At 38.4% G+C, this 26,921-nt stretch overlaps 4 protein-coding genes across 4 annotated transcripts; all 4 read right to left on the reverse strand.

Annotated features, from left to right (window-relative positions):
- Positions 1 to 1,745: 1,745 nt before the first annotated feature.
- LOC120291304 (glutamate receptor 2.3-like) lies at positions 1,746 to 3,682 on the reverse strand. Its single transcript, XM_039308510.1, has 3 exons — positions 3,400 to 3,682; positions 2,579 to 3,102; positions 1,746 to 2,471 (listed from the first exon to the last, which is right to left on the reverse strand). The coding sequence occupies exons 1-3, from the start codon at positions 3,680 to 3,682 to the stop codon at positions 1,746 to 1,748; spliced, it is 1,533 nt and encodes a 510-aa protein (XP_039164444.1).
- Positions 3,683 to 5,764: 2,082 nt separating this feature from the next.
- LOC104430899 (glutamate receptor 2.7-like) lies at positions 5,765 to 12,882 on the reverse strand. Its single transcript, XM_039308511.1, has 6 exons — positions 12,684 to 12,882; positions 11,055 to 12,385; positions 10,494 to 10,806; positions 9,979 to 10,367; positions 9,593 to 9,895; positions 5,765 to 6,013 (listed from the first exon to the last, which is right to left on the reverse strand). Exons 1-6 carry the CDS (start codon positions 12,880 to 12,882, stop codon positions 5,765 to 5,767), a joined length of 2,784 nt encoding a protein of 927 aa, XP_039164445.1.
- Positions 12,883 to 20,498: 7,616 nt separating this feature from the next.
- On the reverse strand, positions 20,499 to 21,504 carry LOC120291230 (glutamate receptor 1.4-like). Its single transcript, XM_039308312.1, has 2 exons — positions 21,162 to 21,504; positions 20,499 to 21,080 (listed from the first exon to the last, which is right to left on the reverse strand). Exons 1-2 carry the CDS (start codon positions 21,450 to 21,452, stop codon positions 20,721 to 20,723), a joined length of 651 nt encoding a protein of 216 aa, XP_039164246.1. The 5' UTR covers positions 21,453 to 21,504; the 3' UTR covers positions 20,499 to 20,720.
- A 156-nt stretch (positions 21,505 to 21,660) lies between these two features.
- LOC104438746 (glutamate receptor 2.7) lies at positions 21,661 to 24,595 on the reverse strand. Its single transcript, XM_039308512.1, has 3 exons — positions 24,313 to 24,595; positions 22,709 to 24,030; positions 21,661 to 22,137 (listed from the first exon to the last, which is right to left on the reverse strand). The coding sequence occupies exons 1-3, from the start codon at positions 24,593 to 24,595 to the stop codon at positions 21,661 to 21,663; spliced, it is 2,082 nt and encodes a 693-aa protein (XP_039164446.1).
- Positions 24,596 to 26,921: the final 2,326 nt, after the last annotated feature.

Below are 26,921 nucleotides of genomic sequence, written 5' to 3' on the forward strand. Positions count from 1 at the left end.
TGTATTGACAAAAATGAAGCAAAAGCATACATAAGATTATTGACATTTCCTACTATTAATTTTGCGGAAGTAGTTACAAGAGGGACTTATTCTAATTTTACACATCTTCAGAGTTCAAACAAGATTTCTCTCTTCATCCCTACAGCTAAAAAATCCTAAGAAGCTTCAAAGTTCCTGGTATGTTGCCACATATAAGCACCACGATATTGGTCGACATCTACATCAGTTAAGGACCTCACATTTTCTTCCAAGTCAATAGGAATATCTTCTGATGTGTTTCCAACCGGTTCTTCTTGATGGGATATCACTAACTGGCGAGAACTTCTCTTCAACAGGTTTATCGGCAACATCGTGTTGTTGCGAAGTGGTTGATTTTTTCTTCATATATTTACGGGATGCTATCGCAGCTGCAGCTGAAGTGATGCCTGTGATAAGGAAGAGACCACGGAAGCTGTATGAGTCAAGTCTGGCAACTTTTGCTGCAGAATCTTCATTTATGTATAAAGAATGATTTTGAAACCAGTTTTGGCTTATCAAGTAGAGTTTTCCCTCTTCTCTCATTTTTGCTATTGCTGCAGAAATGTCAGGGACTAAAGGTGACCCCTTGGGAAAAGCCTGCATAAAAGGGCCTAAGAATCATTAATTGGATCGATCCCAATAAGTTCACTCAAATGTATAGAGAAAAAGAAAGAGACTTACAAAGCCAAATCCTTCGGTGCCGTAGAGTGAGGTCTCAACCGTGGTGTATTGATCAGAGTACTTGGAAAGAAAGAGCTTTACATAAGGAATTTCATCAATAATTGCTGAGATACCACCTTTTTGGCTTTGATCTCTCAGAGCATTTGCATAATCTTCCACCTTTCTCAAAGGGTAAGAAGAGTGCTTTTTGAAAGGTAGATCGATCATACATTTCTGGTCAGCTGGACTGTTGAAAGGGAGAACGATACATTCACCTTTGGGCATGGACTCAAGCTGATGAACTGTTAGCATTGAGCTTAGGTTTGCAGTGTAACTGGAAGTTAATATTAGAACTACAAACAGCCATACAATCACCACAACTTTGGACAAGTTGCTGATTAATTTTTCCCCTGCAAATCATGAGATTACAATTTAGCTTCATACTATATCAAGTCACACCGTCATTGTACAGCAGGTGTAAATGTCTGAGAGATAATGGTCCACTTGAACATTGGAAATTTATGGAGAGAGATCGTACTCTGTGCAAAAAATAGTGTCGAGAATGAAAACCACATTACTATCCCAATTTGTCGAGCTAATGGTCCCTTGAATTCATCGTTGTCATTGTGCTCAATTGTCCACACTACAAATCCAGTGAAGACAAAGAAAGCACCTATGACTAACCATAGATCCACTGTGAGAGGCTTAAAAAATATCCACATGTTTGTGCTTCGTGATGTCTCGATAGGCACAATCATCGCTACTCCAGTTTCTGTGAAAGGCATTGTGAAGTCCACATACGACAATCTATTTGCTGTGATGGTTATATCACCCACCGCTGCATCATATTGCTAGTACAAATTCCCAAGGACCCAAAAGAAATGGTAAGTAGATATCATAAACAAAGGATAGAAGCACACAAGCACGTGCACTTGTAAATGTCATGTTTTGTTCAATGATTAAACTGTCATGTCTATGTACTTGGATGTGGTGTTTGTGTGGTGTCATTCATGCACGGAAGCAGAGCATGTCATTTTGTGGTTGCATACTTGAAAAGCAGACAATCCTCAAGGTATACTAGGTTCATGTAAGATCACCTGACGGTAAACTTGGTATATCAGATTGTCATAATAGCTTCCACCCATCAATATGTTTGAATTTGTAAACGGGATGAAGTCCAAAATTACTCCATAGGGCAACATATCAATTGCAGCCTTGAACACATCTATGCAAAAGCCTGTTACCGTTGTCGCATTTGTCACGGGATCAAGTTCCACTCCCACCAATTCTTTAAAACCTACTTTAATTGGAACTCCAATTCTCAATCTCTTCCCAGCCTTTGGCATAATTCGTTGAACTTTTGGTATGGCCAAGGATGATCCAGGCCATCCAATAGAGCCCATGTCTCTCACAGAGGGTGATTGAGCAACAGTAGACCTATCTAGCTCCGTCGTTATCTCATTAAATTGGGTCCAAAATCCGATTCTCTTGACTCTTCCAAAAACATTTACCATTTCAAATGCTAGCGGTTGTTGCAGCTGTCCATTCTTAAGTTGAATTTCCCCACTCAAACCTGTGAACTTGGCACGTAGAATTGTGCGGACGAGATCGGATCCTGTTGGTCTCGGGGGAATGGCAGCCAGATGAGCAAACTTATTTGCAGAATCTTTCTTCTCTATAGAAGTTGTAGCACCTAAATGACGTGCTGCTGTGGCTAAAGCCCAGACAGAATCATAAGCCCATAAGCAATACACATTTACTTCAGGAATTTGATGATGCTGGTTTGTGAAAAGCTGTTCCTCCACTTCAATGAGAAGTTATGAAGCCGCTTTGAGGGTGGAATATAAGGTCTAATTCCAATGACTCCTTGCATCGAGTCTAAAGCCGACTGATCCATCACAGACAGCTCGTTTGCTATCCCATCAGTCACAACCCAACCATAGCCTGTACTCATCATTCCCAACTCATTAACCTTAATAAAAAACCGAGATGCGAGGGAAGGAGACATGTGGACGATGAATATATTGGCAGACAGAGCCATCAGTCTATAAAGTTGGGCTTCTACATATATGTCCCTGGCTTGTGGTGGAATGACGGTTCGATGCGCTACACGAGCATTGCCTTCATGTAATGCGAGAAGAAGATTGGGTATGATTCCATTTCCAAAGGAACTGTCCTCATGTATTATGACCAATTCTCTCCACCCGAATTTTTTAACTAGAGCAGCAATGGCTCCAACCTGGGAGTTATCATTAGTTGTCATTCGGATAAAGTTTGGATTTTTCTCTCTGGACAAGGATGGGCAACTGGCAGAAAACGAGATGATAGGCACTCTATCTCCCAGTTCTCCCAGAAGCTCGGCTTCTTCAGATGTTTGCGGGCCTATAAGTGCCTCAACTTTTTCATTCTCCAAAAGCTCCACAGCTGCTCCAAATGGCAATAAACAGATCAAATCTAATCACAAGTAGTAGATGGCAAGTCTTCTCTCGTTTAGCTAAGCGCCTAATCGCAAAATGAATATATCACCAGCTCATACAAACTGCTAGTCGCTTCTTTACACACGAATATGTGATCGTGAACCTATCAAGTTTTTCAGCACTGTGACTGGTTTTATTTAGCGGCAGAATGAGCGTACAATATAATTTCCATTTTCTCTGCACTGTGTGGCTTGAGCGTGGATACGTACAAAGAATGAGGGGAAGAGAATCGATGAGAACTCACCTGAAGATAGAGCTTTCAGAGGCTGTCCGTTGGAATTCCTAGGATGCAGAATCAACTTCAGGGGATGGTTATTTTGCGAGGGCGTGGCATTCAAGTCAGAGATGGCCATGGTCATGCATTTTTGGGCCATTTCCCCAACTGGTGACTCCATATCAAGAATCACTCCAACATGCATATGATGAGGACGATGATGACTGTTTTGAGCCATCGACCAACCAAAGGAACTGAAGGCGTGTAACATGGCCGGCAAAATGAACATACTCACCATTTTCACCGACGCCATTGTCAGCTTCATAGTTCCGCAAATTTGGAGCCTAAGATCTCCAGCAAGTGTTCTTATAATGGTCAAGATAATCGTTTTCTAAAAGAAGTGTTACGTCTCCAGAAAATACTTCGAAATATCTGAAGCCAAATGGGAAAGAGTTGACAAATATCTGCAAGGTCTCAGCTTGTCGGCAAAATAGAGGTACGGTCAGAGTCGTGTTTCCACCCGTCAGAGTGTGAATGGGCGACTCTATGGTGTCCAGAAGGCATCGCGGTTCATGGACTTTTATGTCGACTGACTCAAGTCCGTTACATTTCAATTCGACAATCGAAAATTAGGACACGGTACTTCTTGGGAATTCTAAATGGAGCCCTCGAAGCAATTGGCATTTAAATTCCGAATCGGATAATAGCACAAATAATTTTTAATAAAGATGGGCGCCGATCTCTCTAATTTCATTGGCAGCTGCATATTACCACAAAGTCCAGCAAATTTGATGGTGCTAATGTTGACAAGTCGTCTTCAGGAAAGTCGAGTCTTACGTGTCCAGCAAATTTTCTTCGAAATTTCTGAAGCCAAATGGAAAAGTTGGAGAAATTTTTTCAAGGTCTCCACAGTTTAGTTGTTTGAAAGCCTGAACAAAGTCTGCTACGCCATTTTTAATAAGTTAATTCAAGATACTGATCTTAATATGTCTAGCATTAGTCTTAATACTTTAGGTTTCACTAATCATTGTGGCTAACTTTTTCAATGTCTATTTCTTGAACTCATTTAAGGTTCCGTTTGTTTTATGGAAAATGAATGATTTAAAAATATTTTTCTAAAAATGATATTATAATAAAAGCATTTTCATTATTTATAACAATTTATGTTTAAATATATTCAAGGACAACAGAAATATTTATTGGATTATATAAGCAATCATGTTTAAAAAAATATATTCTAAATCATTCATTTTTCGTGAAACAAATAGAACCTGAATGTATATTTGCCATCTAATCAAATCTTGTTTCTCTATTCTATAGTTGATCGTTTATATAAGAATCGTAAGTTTCTATAATTGATGGTAAAAAGAAGTGACTAGCAAATGGCAAATTCTTTGAACACTTGTTAGTAATTTACCAACTTTCATATGAATTCACCAATGCTTGTTTGATTTTTTTTTGTCAATTTCCAACTGCTCTAATAACTTTCCGACTTTTATTTACGTAACTTATCAACACTTTATATTTATCTTTTCTTATATGAGATTAACAACATTAATTTAAGTGACTAAACAGTTTTTCTACAATTAAATCACTAATTAGTTTTATGTGATCTACTATTATTAAGTACTTTACCGACGTTTATAAGGTTGTTTGAAAATTACCATCCTTTCTAATAACTTATTTCTATTTGTGTAACTTACCTCCTTTTAAGTTTACCAACTCCACTTTTTTTTGATAACTTACTAACATTTATGTGCATAGTCAATCAATTTTTTTTTAATCTACCAACCATAATATCAAATTACTGACCTTTATTCGAGTGATTTAATAACCAATTCTCTCCATCCGAATTTTTGAACTAGAGCAGCAATGGCTCCAACCTGGGAGTTATCATTAGTTGTCATTCGGATAAAGTTTGGATTTTTATCCGTGGATAAGAAAGGGCTACTAGCGGAAAAGGAGATGATAGGCACCCTGTCTCCCAATTCTGCCAGAAGCTCGGCTTCTTCAGATGTTTGTGGGCCTATCAGTGCCTCGACTTGTTCATTCTCCAAAAGCTCCACAGCTGCTCCAAATGGCGATAAACAGATCAATTCTCATCACAAGTAGCAGATGGCAAGTTTTCTCTCATTTAGGTAAGCGCCTACTCAGAAAATGAAAATATTTGCTAGCTCACACTAACCGTTTACATACTAATGTGTAATTGTGAACCTCATCATATTTTTCAGGACTGTGATTGGTTTTATTCAGTGGCAGAATGAATGCACAGTATAATTTCCTTTCTTCCGGTTTGCATGGCTTGAGCGTGAGTATGTGCAAAGAATGACAGAGGGGGAGAATCGACGAGAACTCACCTGAAGATAGAGCCTTGAGAGGCTGTCCCATGGAATTCCTAGGATGCAGAATCAACTTCAGGCTTAATGTGCGATGCCGAGGCATTCAAGTCAGCGATGGCCATGGTCATGCACTGTTGCGCCATCTTCCCAACTGGTGACTCCATATCAAGAATCACCCCAACATGAATGTGACGATGATGACGATGATGAGTGTTTAGTGCCATTGACCTACCGATGGAATGGAAGGCATGTAAGATCGCCAACAAGCTGAAGATGCGCGCCAATCTCTCCAACTTCATTGGCAGCTGCATATTACCACAAAGTTTGAAGCCTAATATCTCCAGCAAGTTTTGATGATGGTAATGTTGACAAGTCGTCTTTTGGAAAGTCGAGTCTTGCGTCTCCAGCAAGTTTTCTTCGAGTTTCTGAAGCCAAAAAAGTTGGAGAAATTTCTTCAAGGTCTCAGCTGTTTAGTTGTTTGAAAGCTTAATTAAAGTCTGCCGCCCCATTTTTAATAAGTTAAATTCAGAAATACTGGTCTTGATATGTCTAGCATTGCTCTTACCACTTTAGGTTCCATTATCGTGTCTAACTTTTTTATGCCTATCTCTTGAACTCATTTAAGGCTCCGTTTGTTTTGTAAAAAATAAATAATTTGAAAAATATTTTTCTAAAATTGATCTTTTGTATTACTTGAAGTAATTAACATACAAAAAACGTTTTTATTATCGATCACAATTTATGTTTAAACATTTTTAGAGACGATGAAATATTTGTTGATTTATATAAGCAATCATGTTTTAAAAATATATCCAAAATCATTTATTTTTCGCAAAACAAATAAAACCTGAATATATGTTTGCCATCTAATCAAATCCTACTTCCAAGTTATTTTGTAGTTGATAATTTCTATAAGGGTTGTAAGTTTCTAAATTGAGAGTGAAAAAAATGTGACCAGCAAATAGCAATTTCCCCGGAGCCTTGTTAGTAATTAACCAACTTTCGTACGGATTCACCAACGCTTATTTGATTTATTTATTTATTTATTTATCAATTTCCAAATTCTCTAATAAATTTTCAACTTTTGTTTGCGTAACTTACCAACATTGTATATTTATCTTTTTCTTATATGAAATTACCAACATCAATTTAAGTGGCTAAACGATTTTTCTACAGTTAAATTACTAATTAGTTTTATGTTATCTACTCTTATTAAGTACTTTCCCAACGTTTATATGGTTGTTTGAAAATTACAACCTTTCCAATAACTTATTTCTATTCGTATAACTTACTTACTTTTAAATTTACTAACTCATATCAAATTACCAACCTTAATTTAAGTGACTTACCTACTTGTCTACCATTCGGTTATTAACTCGCTTCACCAATCTTTATTTGAGTCACTTACAGATACATATAGTTTTTTTGTGGTTGTTTGTAGACTACGAACTTTTTTGGTAACTTATTAACATTTACGTGCGGTCAATCAATATTTTTGAATCTACCAACTATAATATCAAATTACTGACCTTTATTTGAGTGATTTAATAATTTTTCTTCTATCTAATTACCAACTAACCTGATGTTACGACAACTTATTTGAGTGACTTACAAACATGTATCACGCCGCTGGTAAATGAATATCAACAGTATCGCGACTTCCCTATTTTTAAGACCAGTTTATCATGCAAAAGGGAGGAAGCGCAGACAAAGCCGAGTAATCTAAGCAAGAAATAAATGTAGAAATAAACTCGACACGAAGGAAAGATCAAGGAGATGTTCCACTATAATCTAGGCGAAGAGGACGTAATCGCTCAGATCACACACTCATTCAAGTGTTTCCTGACCCCGATTATACCCGAATAAACAACACAAAGGTTATTTCATGTTTAATTTGGTCGGTGCGCGTCCCCCCGGAAAGGACTGGCTGTCCAAAATCCTCTTCGCCAAAATCTGCTTTACTCTCTAACCCAAAAATAATTCTTAAACTTCTTTAAGAAGATTCCAAAATGAGGAAACAAATCAACTACTAATCTGCGTAGACCGTTAGAAATTTAGTTTGAATGTACGTATATTATTATAAGATAAAAAGTTTAATCTACATTTGAAATATACATTTCCAGGAGACTTAAGAGCAGAAAGTTATTTTATGTTGTTCGTTATTTAGTAGTGTATTGTCATTATTTATTGGGATGTATGAACTTAATTAGAACTTAATAATAGGAACTTGAGGCCGAAAATATTACAACAGTGAGAAATCATCAACAAAGGTTTCTTTCCTCTTCTACTGACCGACTAAGTTTAAGTGTTAGACTAGAATAGAAAGCACCGTTTGAGATCAAATCAACTGAGTGAGAAGTTAATAACTCAACAAGCTAAATGCTTCAATGAAATTAAATTCTACCTACAGAGCTCACTTTCCATTTTTTCCAAGAGATTTTTCTGTGCTTTCATATTACAGAATCTCCATCCATCCGAATTAGTCATCTATGCTAAGTAATTATTGGCTTGAGTAGACGAAGGAGGACTTACAAGATACAACTTTGTATTGTAAGTGGTATGCTCTCTCCAGGCTCATCTTCACTCAGAAACTTGACGCCCATTAAGGACCACTGAATCAAAACTCAAGCATGACTTTAGAGGTACTTGCAAAAGTTTCGGCACTTTGTCATCCTAATTATTGTGAAAATAAGCGATTGAATAATAAACTAAACAAAGTAAGAAAATAATTTGGATTATGGATTTATGTGGTTAAATAAATATGACTTAAATTCATGGGAGAGTAGAATGGAATTGCACTATTGATCAAGCGATATAATAGAAGATACAATCATATGCGAATTATTGAAGCACTTAATGTTTTTCAGCTCCCAATTATTTTTAATAATTCACACTTTGTTTATCCATACAATTCTTGAACGGAGATAACCCATTGCCTAGCACCAGGTGAAATGGCGCTTCAACCAATTCTTGCGGCCAAAAATTGGTTCTACATAAAAGAAAATCCAAGTTGACCGAATCAATGTTCCAGTAAAAAAGTCCACGTTGGACTTTCCAGTCGGAGAACGAAGATTCCAATTCGTATCCTGAAATTGCCGCGAGCTTTAACCAACTTGTGTCCAAATACCAGGTCCAACGTCCAAGTTTGACTTTCCATTATTCATCGTCACTTCAACACAGAAATAATTTCCGTATTTTTCTGTATACTTTATTCGGGTGGGGATTCGTCTGATGGACTTAAACTGAGACATATTTAATCCTTTTTGCCTTCGTTTGAGCGAAATAAAAATTGTACTTATATGACTAATTTGTGTATATCCAAAAGGTGATGGTTGCATTATATATAAGATTGACACACTTTACTCTGTTCCAATTGATTTGCCATTTCCGAGATTGTTACGGCCTTTACCCCACTAGATTGGTCTTGTAGGCTTTTTTTTTTTTTTTTTTTCTGGTATAGGATGCATGAAAAATTTCATGTTAGATTGGTCTCTTAAATTTTTACTCGGTAGAAACGAACCCTTAGTTGAAATGATAAAATAATAAGGATATGTTAGTTGAAATGATAAAACAATAAGGATATGTTCTCGTCATTTCTTTTGCCCCTGTATTGAGAAAAACAAAGCAATAACATACACAAGAATATTGACATTTCCTACTGTTAATTTTGCGGAAGTAGTTACAAGAGGGACTTATTCTAATTTTAAACATCTACAGCTAAAAAATCCTAAGAAGCTTAAAAATTCCTGGTATGTTGCCACATATAAGCACCATGATATTGGTTGGTATCTATATCGGCTGTTGACCTCGCACATTTTTCCCATTCAATAGGAATATCTTCTGACGTGTTTCAAATCGGTTCTTCTTGATGGGATATCACTAACTGGTGAGAACTTCTCTTCAACAGGTTTATCAGCAACCTCGTGTTGATGTGAAGTTGTTGATTCTTTCTTCATATATTTACAGGATGCTATCGCAGCTACAGATGAAGTGATGCCCGTGATAAGGAAGAGACCCCGGAAGCTGTATAAGTCAAGTCTGGCAACTTTTGTTTCCGAATCTTGATTTGCGTATAAAGAATGATTTTGAAACAAATTTTGGCTTATCAAGTAGAGTGTTCCCTCTTCTCTCATTTTTGCTATTGCTGCAGAAATGTCAGGGACTAAAGGTGACCCCTTAGGAAAAGCCTGCATAAAAGGGCCTAAGATTCATTAATTGGATCGATCCCAAATTATTCACTCAATTGCATAGAGAAATAGAAGAGACTTACAAAGCCAAATCCTTTGGTACTGTAGTGTGAGGGTTCAACCATGGTGTACTGAGCAGAGTACTTGGAAAGAAAAAGCTTTACATAAGGAATTTCATCAATGATTGCTGAGACACCACCTTTTTGGCTTCCATCTCTCAGGGCATTCGCATAATCTTCAGCCTTTTTCAAAGGGTAAAAAGAGTGCTTTCTGAAGGGTAGATTGATCAGAAATGTCTGGTCAGCTGGACTGTTGAAAGGGAAACCGATAGATTCATCTTTGGGCATGTACTGTAGCTGATGAACTGTAAGCATTGAGCTCAGGTTTGCAGTGTAACTGGAAGTTAATATTAGAACTACAAACAGCCAAACGATCACGACCACTTTGGACAAATTGCTGATTAATTTTTCCCCTGCAAATCATAAGATTACAATTTAGCTTCGTACTGTATCAAGTCACACTGTAATTGAACAGCATGTGGTAGTATTCTAGAGATAACAGTCCACTTGAACATTGAAAACACATAGAGAGTTCTTACTTTGTGCAAAAACTAGTGTCCAGAACGAATACCATATCGCTATCCCAATTTGTTGAGCTAATGGTCCCTTGAATTCATCATTGTCATCGTGCTCAATTGTCCACAATACACATCCAGTGAAGACAAAGAAAGTGCCTATGACTAACCATAGCTCCACTGTGAGAGGCTGGATAAATATCCACATGTTTGTGCTTCGTGACGTCTCAATAGGCACAATCATTGCTACTCCAGTTTCTGTGAAAGGGATTGTGAAGTCTACATACAACGATCTGTTTGCTATGATGGTTATATCACCCACCGCTGCATCATATTGCTAGCACATATTCCCAAGGACCCAAAAGAAACAGTCAGTAGATATCACAAACAAGGCATATAAGCATACAAGCACGTACACTTGCAAATGTCATGTTTTGTTCAATGATTAAAATGTCATGTCTATGTACTTGGATGTGGTGTTTGTCTGGTGTCATTCATGTGTGGAAGCAGTGCATGTCATTTTGTGGCCAAACACACTTGGAAAGCAGACAATCCTGGAGGTATACTAGGTTCATGTATGATCACCTGACGATAAACTTGATATATCAGATCGTCATAATAGCTTGCAGCCATCAATATGTTTGAATTTGTAAATGGGATGAAGTCAAATTTTACTTCATAGGGCAACATATCAATTGCAGCCTTGAACACATCTATGCAAAAGCCCGTTACCATTGTCGCATTTGTCACAGGATCAAGTTCCATTCCCACTAATTCTTTAAAACCTACTTTAATTGGAACTCCAATTCTCAATCTCTTATCAGCCTTTGGTATAATCCGTTGAAATTTTGGTATAGCCAAGGATGATCCAGGCCATCCAATAGAGCCCATCTCTCTCACAGAGGGTGATTGAACTGCAACAGTAGATCTATTTAGCCCCGTCGTTATCCCATTAAATTGGGTCCAAAATCCAATTCTCTTGACTCTTCCAAAAACATTCACTATTTCAAATGCTAGCGGTTGTTGCAGCTGTCCATTCTTAAGTTGAATTTCCCCACTTAAACCAGTGAACTTGACACGTAGAATTGTGCGGCCTAGATTGGATCCTGTTGGTCTCGTGGAAATGGCAGTCAGATGAGCAAACTTATTTGCAGCATCATTCTTCTCTATGGAAGTTGTAGGACTTGGATGATGTGCTGCTGTGGCTAAAGCCCACACAGTATCATAAGCCCATAAGCAGTATACATTTACTTCGGGAATTTGATGATGCTGGTTTGTGGAAAAGCTGTTCCTCCACTTCAGCGAGAAGTTGTGAAGCCGCTTTGAGGGTGGAATATAAGGTCTAATTCCTATGACTCCTTGCATCGAGTCTAAAGCCGACTGATCCATCACGGCCAGCTTGTTTACTATCCCATCAGTCACAATCCAACCGTAGCCTGCACTCATCATTCCCAACTCATTAACCTTCAAGAAAAAGCGAGATGCGAGGGAAGCAGACATGTGGACAATGAATATATTGGCAGACAGAGCCATCAGTTTATAGAGTTGGACTTCGACATATATATCCCTGGCTTGGGGTGGAATGACAGTTCGATGCACTACACGAGCATTGGCTTCTTCTAATGCGAGAAGAAGATCAGGTATGATTCCGTTTCCATAGGAACTGTCCTCATGTATTATAACCAATTCACTCCACCCGAATTCTTGAACAAGAGCAGCAACGGGTACGACCTGGGCGTTGTCATTAGTTGTCATGCGGATGAAGTTCGGATTTTTATCTGTGGACAAGAAAGGGCTACTAGCAGAGAAGGAGATGATAGGCACTCTATCTCCCAATTCCGCCAGAAACTCGGCTTCTTCAGATGTTTGTGGGCCTATCAGTGCGTCAACTTGTTCATTCTCCAAAAGCTCCGCAGCTGCTCCGATGGCAATAAACAGATTAAATTATAATTACTAGGACTAGATGGCAAGTCCTCTCTTATTTAGCTAAGCGCCTACTCACAAAATGAAAATCTTCCGTACCTCATACAAACCCTGAGTCACCTTCTTGCATACTAATATGTGATTGCGAACCTCATCATATTTTTCGGCACAGTGATTGGTTATATTCAGTGGCGGATTGAGTGTACAACGTAATTTCCTTTTACTCCACATTGTGTGGCTTGAGTGCGTGAGCGTGAAGAGAACAGAGATGGAGAATCGACCGGAACTCACCTGAAAATAGAGCTTTGAGAGGCTGTCCCATGGAATTTCTAGGATGCAGAGTCAGATGGTTAAAGTGCGAGGCCGAGGCATTCAAGTCAGAGATGGCCATGGTCATGCATTGTTGGGCCATCTCCCCAACCGGCGACTCCATATCGAGAATCACTCCGACATGAATATGACAACGACCAATATGACCGCTTCGAGCCATCGACCAATCGATCGAATTGAAGGCGTGTAACATGGCCGACAAAATAAAGATGCGCGCCAATCTTTCCATCTTTATCGCCAGCTGCATATTTCCTCAGGGTTTGGAGCGTTATATCTCCAGCAAGCGTCGGCGATGGTGGTGATCTTGGTACGTCATTTTCTGAAAGTCAAGTCCTACGTCTCCAGCGAATGTTCTTCGACATTTCTGAAGCCAAATGGGGAAGAGTTAAACAAATTTCTTCTCAGCTTCGGTACAATTAGAGGGATGTTCACGGCATGTGTTTCCACACCAGTCACTGTCTTAACGGGCGAGTCTATTAATAATGGATTTCGGTAAGATCAGTACATGACTTTATTTTAGTCTTTCTGGTCTTATATTAGGAAGTCTAGTACTGGTGTTACTTGTCAATCCAATTTATTTGGCCTTTTCCTTGTGATTGGTTCTTGTTTGTATATCTTTGTTTTATATAATGTAGCGGCTGTGCAGCTCCTTATTTACATAAGAGCTATACACATTTTAATATTATTCCGTGATGTCCCTGCATTGCTCAGAATATTAAAAAGATCCGAATCTTTGGATTGTTGGAGATGAGATTACTTCGTTGGTTTGTGCAACTATTTGGTTTTACTAATGAGTACTCTTTTAGATACATCTTGTATGAGATTATTTGGATGACAAAGTCAGACCAAACTATCATGCCAAACTTGATAGGTAAAAGTCAACAAATCACAATTCATTGATCGATATATTTTTTTCTCTTCCGTTTGAACTCATTTCTGTAATTCTTCCCCAGGAGGCACTTTTCACCATTGGAACAAGAAGCAAAAACTCACAGCCATCCAGATTGTGATCTGTTGAATTGTTAAGATCTGTCTCATTTTAGTTCGACGACAAAAAATTGTGAGGGCACAGTGCCTCCTGGGAACCATGGAAACACCCGTGTGGAGGCTAACACAGAAGGCAAGGGAGTGGTGAAGTGGTCTATCAAAACAAATTTGCGGATGACTTAGAGAATATTCTTTTGCAGAATGAAACAGTTGTAGATGCTTCCATATCTGACAAACTACGAAAGAGTTGAAGAGTTGGAAGATATGCGAGCAATGGTTTGGTTAATTTCTTTAATCTACATCCACTCCAACAGACTAACGACTGCGAAACAGGTTGCAACCCGCTAATATTGTCAAGAGTTCACAGATAGTAGAATGTGCTGCTTCTACTGTAGATAATTATACAATACACAAGCACCCCAAACACCACAACATCGACAGCTCTAGCTATATTTCAAATTGAGATCGTCTGAGAATTGATCTGAGAATTCAAAGATAGAGAGAATAGAAGTTTCTCATTCCTGCTAAGGTCTTCAGCAACCCTTTCCCCCTTTAAATAATCTTCCGGAATCACATACTCACTCATGTGTTTCCGGACCCCAATTACTCCCAAATAAGTTCTCCAAGAATTAATGAAGAAATCGCAAGAGTTTCTTACTCCCTCGATTGCTTTTTGACGGCCCAACAAAGCTTTCACTTGACTTAGGCTTAACATTTTAGCGAAATAGGTCAAGAATCATGTTTAATTTGGTTTGTGTACATTCGGGGAAATTGTCCAATTTTTTTTTTTTTTAAATCTATTATACTTTTGTCAATTGAGTTTTAAACTTTTAATTTTGCCAATTAATTCTAAAGCTTTGCCAATTGAGTTCCTTCGGCCAATTTTTATCGAAAATTGCTGACATGGACATAGGACATCCTACGTGGCATGACCAGTGTTGACGTAAACATTTTATTTTTTTTCTAGTTTTTTCTTTTCTTTCCTTTCGTTTTTTTTTCCCCTTTTGGATTAAGGGCTAGTAACACTTACCAGCATTGGGTGAGGGTGTCGCGGCCCTCACCTAAACCCGGCGAAGAGCTGCGATGCCCTTGCTGGCCAAATTGAGGGCTCTTAAGTCCTCGCTTAAAGCAGGTGAAAGTATAATAAGTTTATGATTTTTTTGATATTTTTCCCTACGTATCGAGATATTCACTTACAAAGGACTTGCTATGCAAAATCTTCTTAGCCAAAATGCGCAATGCTCTCTAACCCAAAAATAATTCTTAACTTCTTTAAATAGATTCTGAATGAGGAAACAAATCAACTACTAAAAAATAATTCTTCCAAATGCACTTACCTGTCTCCATAGACCGTTAGAAATAGACCGTTAGAAATTTAATTTGAATGTCTTTAAAATGTTACAAGATAAAAAATTATAATCTAAATATGGAACATACAAATATAAGAGACCTATGGACTGAAAGTTGTTTCGGCTCATCTAAATTAACATTTTGTTGGCTATTTAGTCGAGTTCTGTCAGTATTAATTTTAAAGCATGTAGATACTTGATTAGAACTTAATAATAAGAATTTGAGGTTGGAAATATCACAGAAAACGAGAAATCATCACAAATGCTTCTCTCCTCTCGTACCAACCGGTTAAGTCTAAACATTGGACTGGATTGTAGAACAACATTTGAGATCAAATCGACCGATCGAGTAGCTAAGAAATCAACAAGCTAAAGGCTTCGTTGAATTTAGATTCTACCTATAGAGCTGACTTTCCATTATTTTTAAGACGTTTTTGATGTGCTCTCTTGCTAAGAAATTTGTCACGCCCCATACCTCAAGTGCTCGAACATCCCACAATGGTCAATTAAATTGCAACGTCTTAGGACGAGTCGCCGACCTATTCTTTTTATTTTTCGATTAAATGCATGCGGGAACAATTTTATATAAACACCTAGTCAACCAACAAATAACAGGAATAGTAAAAACCACAAACATTTCCAAAGGCACAACCTTTATAAATTAACTTATTAACCTTAGGGAGTTTAATAATTACAAGCCCATTCTAAATGACGACTTCCTACCGACCAACTCGAAAACCTATTGGGGTTAAAGTTAACCTAACTTCTCTAACGCAAGGCCAACCAAAAGTGATGCAAGGCACGCCTGTGTCTTGGCCCAAACTGCAAGTGACGACGTTCCATGCTACGAGCTTGAAAATATTTAACAATAATAGGGTGAGATATTTTAGCAAGTTAACAGCCTAAGCGTCAACTAGGACGTTAATTCGTCTCGGAGGCAACCTAAACACGCATGATATACAAACTTACCTCGCCTTAGCGCACTCCTACACGTTAGTACATCTCATATGGCAATATTAGTGCAATAAGTATAAATAATAATCAGAACACATTTCGATAAATTTCATGCGCATTGCCAACATATGTGTTCCAATTATTACAACCCCTTGGGCCACAGCCAACATAAAGGTTGGTGATCTTTCGGCATAAATGGGTATTGTCTTGCCCCATTAGGTACGTCATCGTCTCGCGTACTCATATGCATTAGGACGGCATTCCATTAAGAGCATTGGTCCGGCTTCAACTATGACTCGGCATCTGAACTCTTGCTGAACATCCGATAAAAATCGAGCATTGTCTCACATATTCATACGCATCAAGATAATAACAAATCCCAGCGTAATCATACGCATCAAGGTCATTATGTGACCACATGAGCACTCAACCACTCAAACAATTTTTTTATCTTCTGACTTAGCCAATGCAGACGTGATTTGTGCTCAAATAACAAATCCCAGAAATTTTTACTTTTAAAATTCCGGTAAAATAATCTCTTGTGGTCACGTACTTAAAAACAACCCGTCAAATTTTGCACACTTTTATTTTAAAACTTCACTGCCCCATTTAACTCATAAAATCCGACGTCCAAATCCGACATCTCACAATTCTCTATTTTCTTGTCCATAAAACCTTCTTTGAAAATATATTAAATAAGGCCTATAATTGCACAATCAATATTATGGCATGGCCAATACAAACAATAGGAATTAAGCATAAACTCATCCAAAAAAACATGTATAAAATTCTACTTAACAACCAATCTGTCATTAACTACACAATCGCGATTAATTAAACTAAACTAAATTAATTAAAAATTAATAGTGTTGCTTAAAAAAAATTACAATTAAATAAACTAATTATGATTAATTAGACTAATTACAATTACTTAAAATAAATCATAATAATTAATCTAACCATGATTAACTAAGATTAATTGTAATTACTTAAACTAATCGCACTTAAAATTAATCTAAACTGTCCTTAAACATGATTAAGGCTAAAACATACTTATTTGGAACTTACCGATAATTCAATGGACAATGAGGTGACATCCAATAAATTAGTCTTGCGACTCTTGAAAGTTCGATACTCAAAATCAAATTAAATTTCATTGTTAAAATTGATTGAATGCGACTTTAGTACAATCAAAGCTATGGAATGCAACTTTAGTATAACCTAAACTATTGGGTGGCTTTTAGGGATTCTCTCGTGGTTGACCCGTGTTAATAATTTTCGATTCACATTTGTGCCTTTTCGAATTGTGGACACCCCTTGGTTGTCATGTAATCGCGAGAGTTCAATTACATATTGTTTGTACAATATCAATAGAAAATCGATTTATTGTCATTTGACACGAATAACATAATCGTGTGGAATCATCTACGAGCCGACTACATGCTTCCGTTGAATCGATTTATATTAATTTGTTAATTGACTTATAACAGTGTAGTGTTGACCCTTGTCATTCCTTACGGTCGAACGTTCAGTTCCTAAAGAATCGCCTTGGCAAGATGGTCAAAGATAAGGCACAGACCTTCCATCAGGTGCTGGATACCTCAGCCAATAGGAGGATGCAACAGAGCTGGAGCCTTAGCCCATCTATCTTTTCTTGAAGTGAGGCCACCCTTGGTTTTTCCTTCTCTTTTGGATGAGGTTGCTATCCCAGGCTTCCTTGTTTGTATCTTTGTGCTAGTGGAGGAAATATAACCTTTGGGTGTCAGGTCTTTCTTGTTTTTGTTTTGAGGGTCGCCGCTGTTTGGCTCCCCCCTCATTTCCTTTTCTTCTTAGCACCCTTCCACTCGTGTTGACTTGTTTGTCTTCGTGAGTGCAAGTTTTGTTGGTGCCAGAGGCTCTTTTACTGTATAGCTTTCTTGGTTAAAAGTCAATATATATCTTACCTTTAGAAAAAAAAAACTAAGACTAATAGTAATTACTTAAACTAATCGTACTTAACATTAATCTAAACTATCCTTAAGCATGATTAAGGCTAAAACATACTTATTTTGAACTTACCAATAATTCAATGGACAATGAGGTGACGTCCAATAAATTAGTTTTGCGACCCTTGAAAGTTCGATACCCAAAATCAAATTAAATTTCATGGTTAAAATTGATTGAATGCGACTTTAGTATGACCAAAACTATTGAATGCAACTTTAGTATAATCTAAACTATCGTGTGGTTTTTAGGGGTTCTCTTGCGGTTGACCCGTGTTAATAATTTTCGATTCACATTTGTGCATTTTCGAATTGTGGACACCTCTCGGTTGTCATGTAATCACGAGAGTTAATTACATATCATGCGTACAATATCAATAGAAAATCGGTTTATTGTTGTTTGACGTAAATATCACAATCGTACGGAATCATCCGCGAACCGACTACATGCTTTTGTCAAATCAATTTATATCCATTTACTAATTGACTTATAACAATATAGTATTGACCCTTGTCATTCCTTATGATCGAACATTCAATTCGAATTTTCTAGTCTATCGCGTTTTAACTATTGATAGCCTCATCCAATAGATTAATTAACTCATAAGAAATCAATTTGGAGTAAAATAACTATAAGCACATCGATGAAATAACTATTTTATATATTTTGAAATAGATGACAAATTTTGAGATATCACAAAATCACTATTTGTTCAAACTAATAATTGTACACGAAGTGAAAGTTTGGCGTGAGGGGACGGAGGACATACATAGTACAAATGTGTCCTGTATGTGGTAAACTTGAGACCCACTATAGACCATGCATCAACACTCAAGCACGACCGTGCAGGGACTGCAGAAGTTTGAGCATTTTGTTAATCCTTATTATCTTTGTTCGAGCAAATGTGGATTGTACTGTTATGGCTAATTTATGTGTAACCAAAACGTGATAAGTTGCAGTATAAATAAGATTCGACGTGCATATCCCTGGAGTGCCATAACTTACGAAAGGTACACTTAAGTGCTAAAATTGGAGTAAAAATGATAACTTGAGTGTCAATCCGGCCAAAACGCCGGCATACCATTTTTCTGGCAAACGGAGCTCAAAACGACGCCGTTTTGCAAGCTGACGTGGCTAAATAATGCAAAAACGGTGTCGTTTTGGGCTGACGTAGTAAAACAATAATAAACAAATAATTAAATTAAATTAAAAACTAAATTTAGTTAAAATATTAAAAAATAATAATTTTAAAATTAAATTTGGTTAAAATATAAAAACAATAATTAAAAAATTAAAAAAATTAAAAAAATTAAGGAAAGGGGGAGGCGGCTAAGGGATCGGCCCTCGACCGTCACTTCTTTGTTGCCTTGCCGCCGGAAGGGGGCTGGCGACGGTGGGGGGAGGGTCGGCCAGGGTCGCTGGGCCCTGGCTAAGGGCCGACGATCCCAGTCGACCGGCGGCGAGGGCTCGCGAGCCCTCTCCCCAGATCGGGGCAAGGGTTGGCGGCCCTCGCCCGCCGGCCAAGGGCCGCTGCTCGTCGGGGTTGCCTCGGCGAGCGGTGACCCTTGTTCCGGCCGGCGAGGACCGCCGACCCTTGCCGAATCTGGGTGAGGGCTGTGAGCCCTCGCCATTGGCCATAAATCTGGGAGGGTTGCGACCCTCGCCCGGCCGGGCCAAGGGCCGTCGCCCTTTGGGCGACCCCCGCGGGCGGTAGCCCTTGGCCCGGCCGGGCGAGGGCTGCCGACTCTCGCCGGATCTAGGCGAGGGCTGCAACCCTCGCCCCGGATCGGGGTGAGGGGGCTCGTGAGCCCTCACCACCGGTTGGCCGAGGTCGCCGGCCCTTGGCCAAGGCTCGGCGACCCGGCCGATGGCGACGACGACGGCGGGGCGGCAGCGGCGGTGGCTAAGGGCTGATCCCTTAGCCGCTTCCCCTTTCTTCTTCTTCCTCTTCTTCTTTTTTTAAAATTTTAAATTATTATTTTTTAACATTTTAACTAAATTTAATTTAAAACTATTATTTTTAAATATTTGAATTGAATTGAATTGAATTAATTTCTTTTTATTTTTTTTACCACGTCAGCCCAAAATGACGCCGTTTTGGCATTATTTGGCCACATCAGAATGCAAAACGGCGTCGTTTTGGGCGCGCTTTGTCGGAAAAATGCCACGTCGGCGTTTTGGCCGGAGTGACACTTAAGTGATATGTTTCTTCGAACGTGGCACTTTAAGTGTATCTTTTGTAAGTTATGGTACTAAAATGTCTCTTTGTGCAAAGTTATGGCACTTGAAACGTTCTTTTGCCAATAAGATTGCTTGTAACATGACACTGTTCCAACTGATTTGCTAGTTCTGACATTGTTAAGAGCTTTACCCACTGAATTGGTCTCTTCAATGTTTACTAAGAAGAAACCAACCCTTTGTTGAAACGATAAAACTGTAACAACATGTCGCCCTTAGTTGCATCTTTGTCATCAATGCAGACATTTCTAAGAATATTGGCATCTCGTGGCTAATTTTGCAGTAGTAGTTACAAATAGAGCAGAAGGTACAAGAGTAACATATTCTTATTTTAAACATCTTCAAATTTCTAACAAGAGGTTTACTCTTCAACCCTATAGATAGAAACTCCTAAGAAGCTTCAAAGTTCCTGCTATGTTGCCACATATAAGCGCCATGATCTTGGTCGGTATCTACATCATCTTAGGACCTCACACTTTATTCTGATTCAATAGGAATATCTTCTGATGTGTTTGAAACTGGTTCTTCTTGATGGGATATCACCAACCGGTGGGAAAGTCTCTTCAACAGGTTGATCGGCAACCTCATGTTGTGCAGTTGTTGATTGTTTCTTCCTAAATTTATAGGATGCTATCACAGCAACAGTCGAAGTGATGCCTGTGATAAGAAAGAGACCGCGAAAACTGTATAAGTCAAGTCGAGCAACTTTTGTTGCAGAATCTTGATTTGTGAATAAGGAACGATTTTGAAACCAATTTTGGCTTATCAAGTGAAGTTTTCCATCTTCTCTCAATTTTGCTATTGATGCAGAAATGTCAGGGACTAAAGGCGACCCCTTAGGAAAAACCTGCATAGAAAGGGACTGAGAATCATTGATCGGATCGATCCCAATATATTGACTTAACTGTATATAGAAAAAGAGACTTACAAAGCCAAATCCATTGGTGCTGTTGTATGAGGGCTCAACCATGGTGTATTGAGCAGAGTACTTGGAAAGGAAGACCTTTACATAAGGAATTTCATCAATAATTGCTGAGACACCACCATTCCGGCTTCCATCTCTCAGAGCATTCGCACAATCTTCAACCGTATCCAAAGGGGGAAAATAGGGGTTTTTGAATGGTGGATTGATCAGATCTGTCTGAATAAGTTTACTGTCGACAGTGAAACCAATAGATTCACCCTTTGGCGAGGACTGAAGCTGATGAACTGTTAGCATTGAGCTCAGGTTTGCAGTGTAACTGGAAGTTAGTATTAGAACTACAAGCAGCCATACGATCACCACAACTTTGGAGAAGTTGCTGATTAATTTTTCCCCTGCAAACCACGAGATGACAATTTAGTTCGTACTATATCAACTCACACCATTATTGTACAGCAGGGTATAAATATCCAGAGAAAGAACTGAGCATATTCTTTCTGCCTTCTCAATATGCACTATCTTTTACTTCTTTTGCCCTGAAATCTGGGTTTAATTCTAAGAACCGTATATTGCTGGGGAAACCTTGATCTCGTACCCAGTTAATCCACTCATCATAAGAAATGTTAAAGCAGGACATGAACATCGAAAACATATAGAAAGAGTCAGTACTTTGCGCAAAAAATAGTGTCGAAAACGAATACCACATCACCATCCCAATTTGTTGAGCTAATGGTCCCTTGAACTCATTGTTGTCACCGTGCTCAATTGTCCACACTACGCATCCTGTGAAGACAAAGAAAGCACCTATGACTAACCACAGATCCACCGTGAGAGGCTGTAGAAATATCCACATGTTTGTGCTTCGTGATGTCTCGATAGGCACGATCATCGCTACTCCAGTTTCTGTGAAAGGCATCGTGAAGTCCACATATGACGATCTATTTCCTGTGATGGTTATATCACCCACCGCTGCATCATATTGCTACATCATATTGCCAAGGACCCAAAAGAAATGGTCAGTACATTTCATAAACAATGTATATGAGCATACAAGCACATACGGTTGCAAATACGCTCGGGCACTTCAACCTGCATCACTCAATTTCTTTTGCTAACATTCTTTTCTCTGATTTATATAGAGTAATCGAGTTGTCTCAGGGATTGGCACCTTGATAACCCTTATCCTGACTATGCTTACTATCATGCGGAACATATTAAACAATTACTGTCCTAGACTTATCATGTGAAAGATATTTGGCTCCAAGAATAGTAGTTTTTGCATGCACAATTATGTAAAAATAAATTCATCTTGCGTGGTCTAATCTCACTGCTGCATCTCGACTGGCCATTAATTCCATCAATAAAATGTTGTACTACAAGTTTTATCGACTAATTTTAAATTCTTATGTTTAATGAACAAAATGTCATGTTTATGTACTCAGATGTGCTATTTATCTGGTGTTATTCTTGCACGGAAGCAGCACATGTTATTTAGTTACAAAAACTAGAAGAAAAGACAATCCTCAAGGTGTACTGGGTTCATTCAAGATCACCTGAAGGTATACATGGTAGATCAGATCCTCATAATAGCTTCCAGTTGTTGAATTTGGAAAGGGAATGAAGTCAAATTTTACTTCATAAGGCAACAAATCAGTTGCAGCCTTGAACACATCTATGCACAAGCCCGTTACAATTGTGGCATTTGTCTCAGGATCGAGTTCCACTCCCACCAGTTCTTTATAACCTTTTTTAATTGGAACTCCGATTCTCATTCTCTTCCCAGTCTTTGGCATAACCCTTTGACCTTTTGGTACAGCCGAGGATGATCCAGGCCATCCAATAGAGCCCATTTTTCTTAGAGAGGGTGATTGAGTTGCAACGTTAGACCTATTTAGCCCTTGCGTCATCCCATTCCATTGGGTCCAAAATCCGATTCTCTTGACTCTTCCAATAACATTAACTATTTCAAATGCTAGCGGTTGTTGCAGCTGTCCATTCTTAAGTTGAATTTCCCCACTTAAACCCGTGAACTTGCCACGTAGAATTGTGTGGACTAGATCGGACCCTGTTCGTCTTGAGTGAATGGCAGCAAGATGAGCAAGCTCATTTGCAGAATCATTCTTCTGCATAGAAGTTGTTGGACCTAAATGATATGCTGCTTTGGCCAAAGCCCAGACAGAATCATAAGCCCATAAGCAATACACATTTACTTCAGGAATTTGATGATGCTGGTTTGTGAAGAAGTTGTTCCTCCACTTCATTGAGAAGTTGTGAAGCCGCTCTGAGGGTGGAATAGAAGGTCTAATTCCTATGACTCCTTGCATCGAGTCTAAAACCGACTGATCCATCACAGGCAGCTCGTTTACTATCCCATCAGTCACAATCCAACCATAGCCTGTACTCATCAATCCCAACTCATTAACCTTAATAAAAAACCGAGATGCGAGGGAAGCAGACATATGGACAATGAATATATTGGCAGACAGAGCCATCAGTTTATAGAGTTGGGCTTCGACATATATGTCCCTGGCTTGTGGTGGAAGGACAGTCCGATGCGCCACGCGAGCATTGCCTTCATGCAACGCGAGAAGAAGATCAGGTATGATTCCGTTTCCGTAGGAACTGTCCTCATGTATTATAACCAATTCTCTCCACCCGAATTTTTGAACTAGAGCAGCAATTGCTCCAACCTGGGAGTTATCATTAGTTGTCATTCGGATAAAGTTTGGATTTTTCTCTCTGGACAAGAGAGGGCTACTAGCAGAAAAGGAGATGATAGGCACTCTATCTCCCAGTTCTCCCAGAAGCTCGGCTTCTTCAGATGTTTGTGGGCCTATCAGTGCGTCAACTTGTTCATTCTCCAAGAGCTCCACAGCTGCTCCAAATGGCAATAAACAGACCAATTCTAATCACAAGTACTATATGGCAAGTCTTCGCTTTTTTAGCCGAGCCCCAAGTCACAAAATTAAAAATATCGCTAGCTCATACGAACCGTTTGTTGCCTTTTTACATACTAATATGTGATTGTGAACCTCATCATATTTGTCAGCACTGTGAATGGTTTTATGTAGTGGCAGAGTGAGTGTACTTCCCCGCATCGTGTGGCTTGAGGGCGTGTGCAATGAATGACAGCACTGGAGAATCAACGAGAACTCACCTGAAGATAGAGCTTTCAGAGGCTGCCCCATGGAATTCCTAGGATGCAGAATCAACTTCAGGGGATGGTTAATGTGCGACGGCGAGGCGTTCAAGTCAGAGATGGCCATGGTCATGCATTGTTGGGCCATCTCCCCAACTGGTGACTCCATATCAAGAATCACTCCAACATGGATATGATGAGGACGATGATGACTGTTTTGAGCCATCGACCAACCAAAGGAACTGAAGGCGTGTAACATCGCCGGCAAAATGAACATACTCACCATTTTCACCGACGCCATTGTCAGCTTCATAGTTCCACAAAGTTTGGAGCCTAAGATCTCCAGCAAGTGTTCTTGATAATGGTGATGATAATCGTTTTCTAAAAGAAATGTTACGTCTCCAGCGGGTACTCCGAAATATCCGAAGCCAAATGGGAAAGAGTTGACAAATATCTGCAAGGTCTCAGCTTGTGGGCAAATAGAGGTACGGTCAGAGTCGTGTTTCCAACCGTCAGTGTGTGAATGGGCGACTCTATGGTATCCAGAAGGCATCGCGGCTCATGGACTTTTCTGTTGACTGACTCAAGTCCGTTACATTTCAATTCAACAATCGAAAATTAGGACACGGTACTTCTTCGGAATTCTAAATGGAGGCCTCGAAGCAATTGGCATTTAAATTCCGAATCCGATAATATCACAAATGATTCTTAAATTTTGACCCAAGATGAATACGTGTGCCAATCCCTCTAATTTCATTGGCAGCTGCATATTACCACAAAGTCCAGCAAATTTGATGGTGGTAATGTTGACAAGTCGTCTTCAGGAAAGTCGAGTCTTACGCGTCCAGCAAATTTCCTTCGAAATTTCTGAAGCCAAATGGAAAAGTTGGAGAAATTTTTTCAAGGTCTCAACAGTTTAGTTGTTTGAAAGCTTGATTAAAGTCTGCTACGCCATTTTCAATAAGTTAATTCAAGATACTGATCTTAATATGTCTAGCATTACTCTTAATACTTTAGGTTTCACTAATTATCGTGGCTAACTTTTTCAATGTCTATTTCTTGAACTTATTTTAGGCTTCGTTTGTTTTATGAAAAATGAATGATTTAAAATATTTTTCTAAAAATAATATTATGTATCACTTGAAATAATTAACCACAAAAGCGTTTTCATTATTGATAACAATTTATGTTTAAATTTATTCAGGGACAACGGAAATATTTATTGGATTATATAAGCAATCATGTTTAAAAAAAAAATGTATTCCAAATCATTCATTTTTTATGAAACAAATAGAGCTTGAATGTATATTTGCCATCTAATCAAATCTTGCTTCCAACGTAGCTATTCTGTAGTTGATAATTTCTATAAGAATTGTAAGTTTCTATAATTTATGGTAAAAAAAAAAAGTGACTAGCAAATAGCAATTTCTTCGAAGACTTGTTAGTGATTTACCAACTTTCATACGAGTTCACCGATGCTTATTTGATTTTTTTTGTCAATTTCCAACTTCTCTAATAACTTTCCGACTTTTATTTACGTAACTTATCAACACTTTATATTTATCTTTTCTTATATGAAATTACCAACATTAATTTAAGTGACTAAACAATTTATCTACAATTAAATTTACAATTAGTTTTATGTGATCTACTATTATTAAGTACTTTACCAACGTTTATAAGGTTGTTTGAAAATTACAAACCTTTCTAATAACTTATTTCTATTTGTGTAACTTACCTCCTTTTAAGTTTACCAACTCCTATCAATTTAGCAACCTTAATTTAAGTGACTTACTCATTTGTCTCCTATTAGGTTACGAACCTGCTTCACCAATCTTTATTTGAATCGCTTAAAAATACATACATATATATATATATATATATATATATTGTGCTTGTTTGTAAATTACTAACTTTTTTGATAACTTACTAACATTTATGTGCATAGTCAATCAATTTTTTTAAATCTACCAAATATAATATCAAATTACTAACCTTTATTCGAGTGATTTAATAATTTTCTCGTATTAGATAACCAACTAACTTGATGTTAACCACAACTTATTTGAGTGACCTATCAACATTTATTGAGCCGCTAGTAAATGGATATTAACATTATCACAACTACCCTATTTCTAAGACTGGTTTGTCATGCAAAAGGGAGGAAGTGCAGACAAAGCCAAGTAATCTAAGCGAGAAATAAATGCAGAACTAGACATAAAGGAAATATCAAGGAGATGTTCAACTACGATCAAGGTGAAGAGAATGTAATCGCTCGGATCACACACTCATTCAAGTGTTTCCTGACCACGGCTCTGCAAAGCTCTTACTTGAGTTAGGCTTAACGTTACAATCCAAATAATTTTAAAAAAAAATCATGTTTAATTTGGTCCATGCGCGACCCCACTGAAGAGATGGCCATGGTCATGCATTGTTGGGCCATCTCTCCAACTGGTGAGTCCATATCAAGAATCACTCCCACATGGATATGATGAGGACGATGATGAATGCTTTGAGCCATCGACCAACCCAAGGAACTGAAGGCGTGTAACATCGCCGGCAAAATGAACATACTCACCATTTTCGCTGACGCCATTGTCAACTTCATAGTTCCGCAAAGTATGGAG

Source organism: Eucalyptus grandis, chromosome 3 (genome assembly GCF_016545825.1).
Source record: "Eucalyptus grandis isolate ANBG69807.140 chromosome 3, ASM1654582v1, whole genome shotgun sequence".
Lineage (NCBI taxonomy): Eukaryota > Viridiplantae > Streptophyta > Magnoliopsida > Myrtales > Myrtaceae > Eucalyptus > Eucalyptus grandis.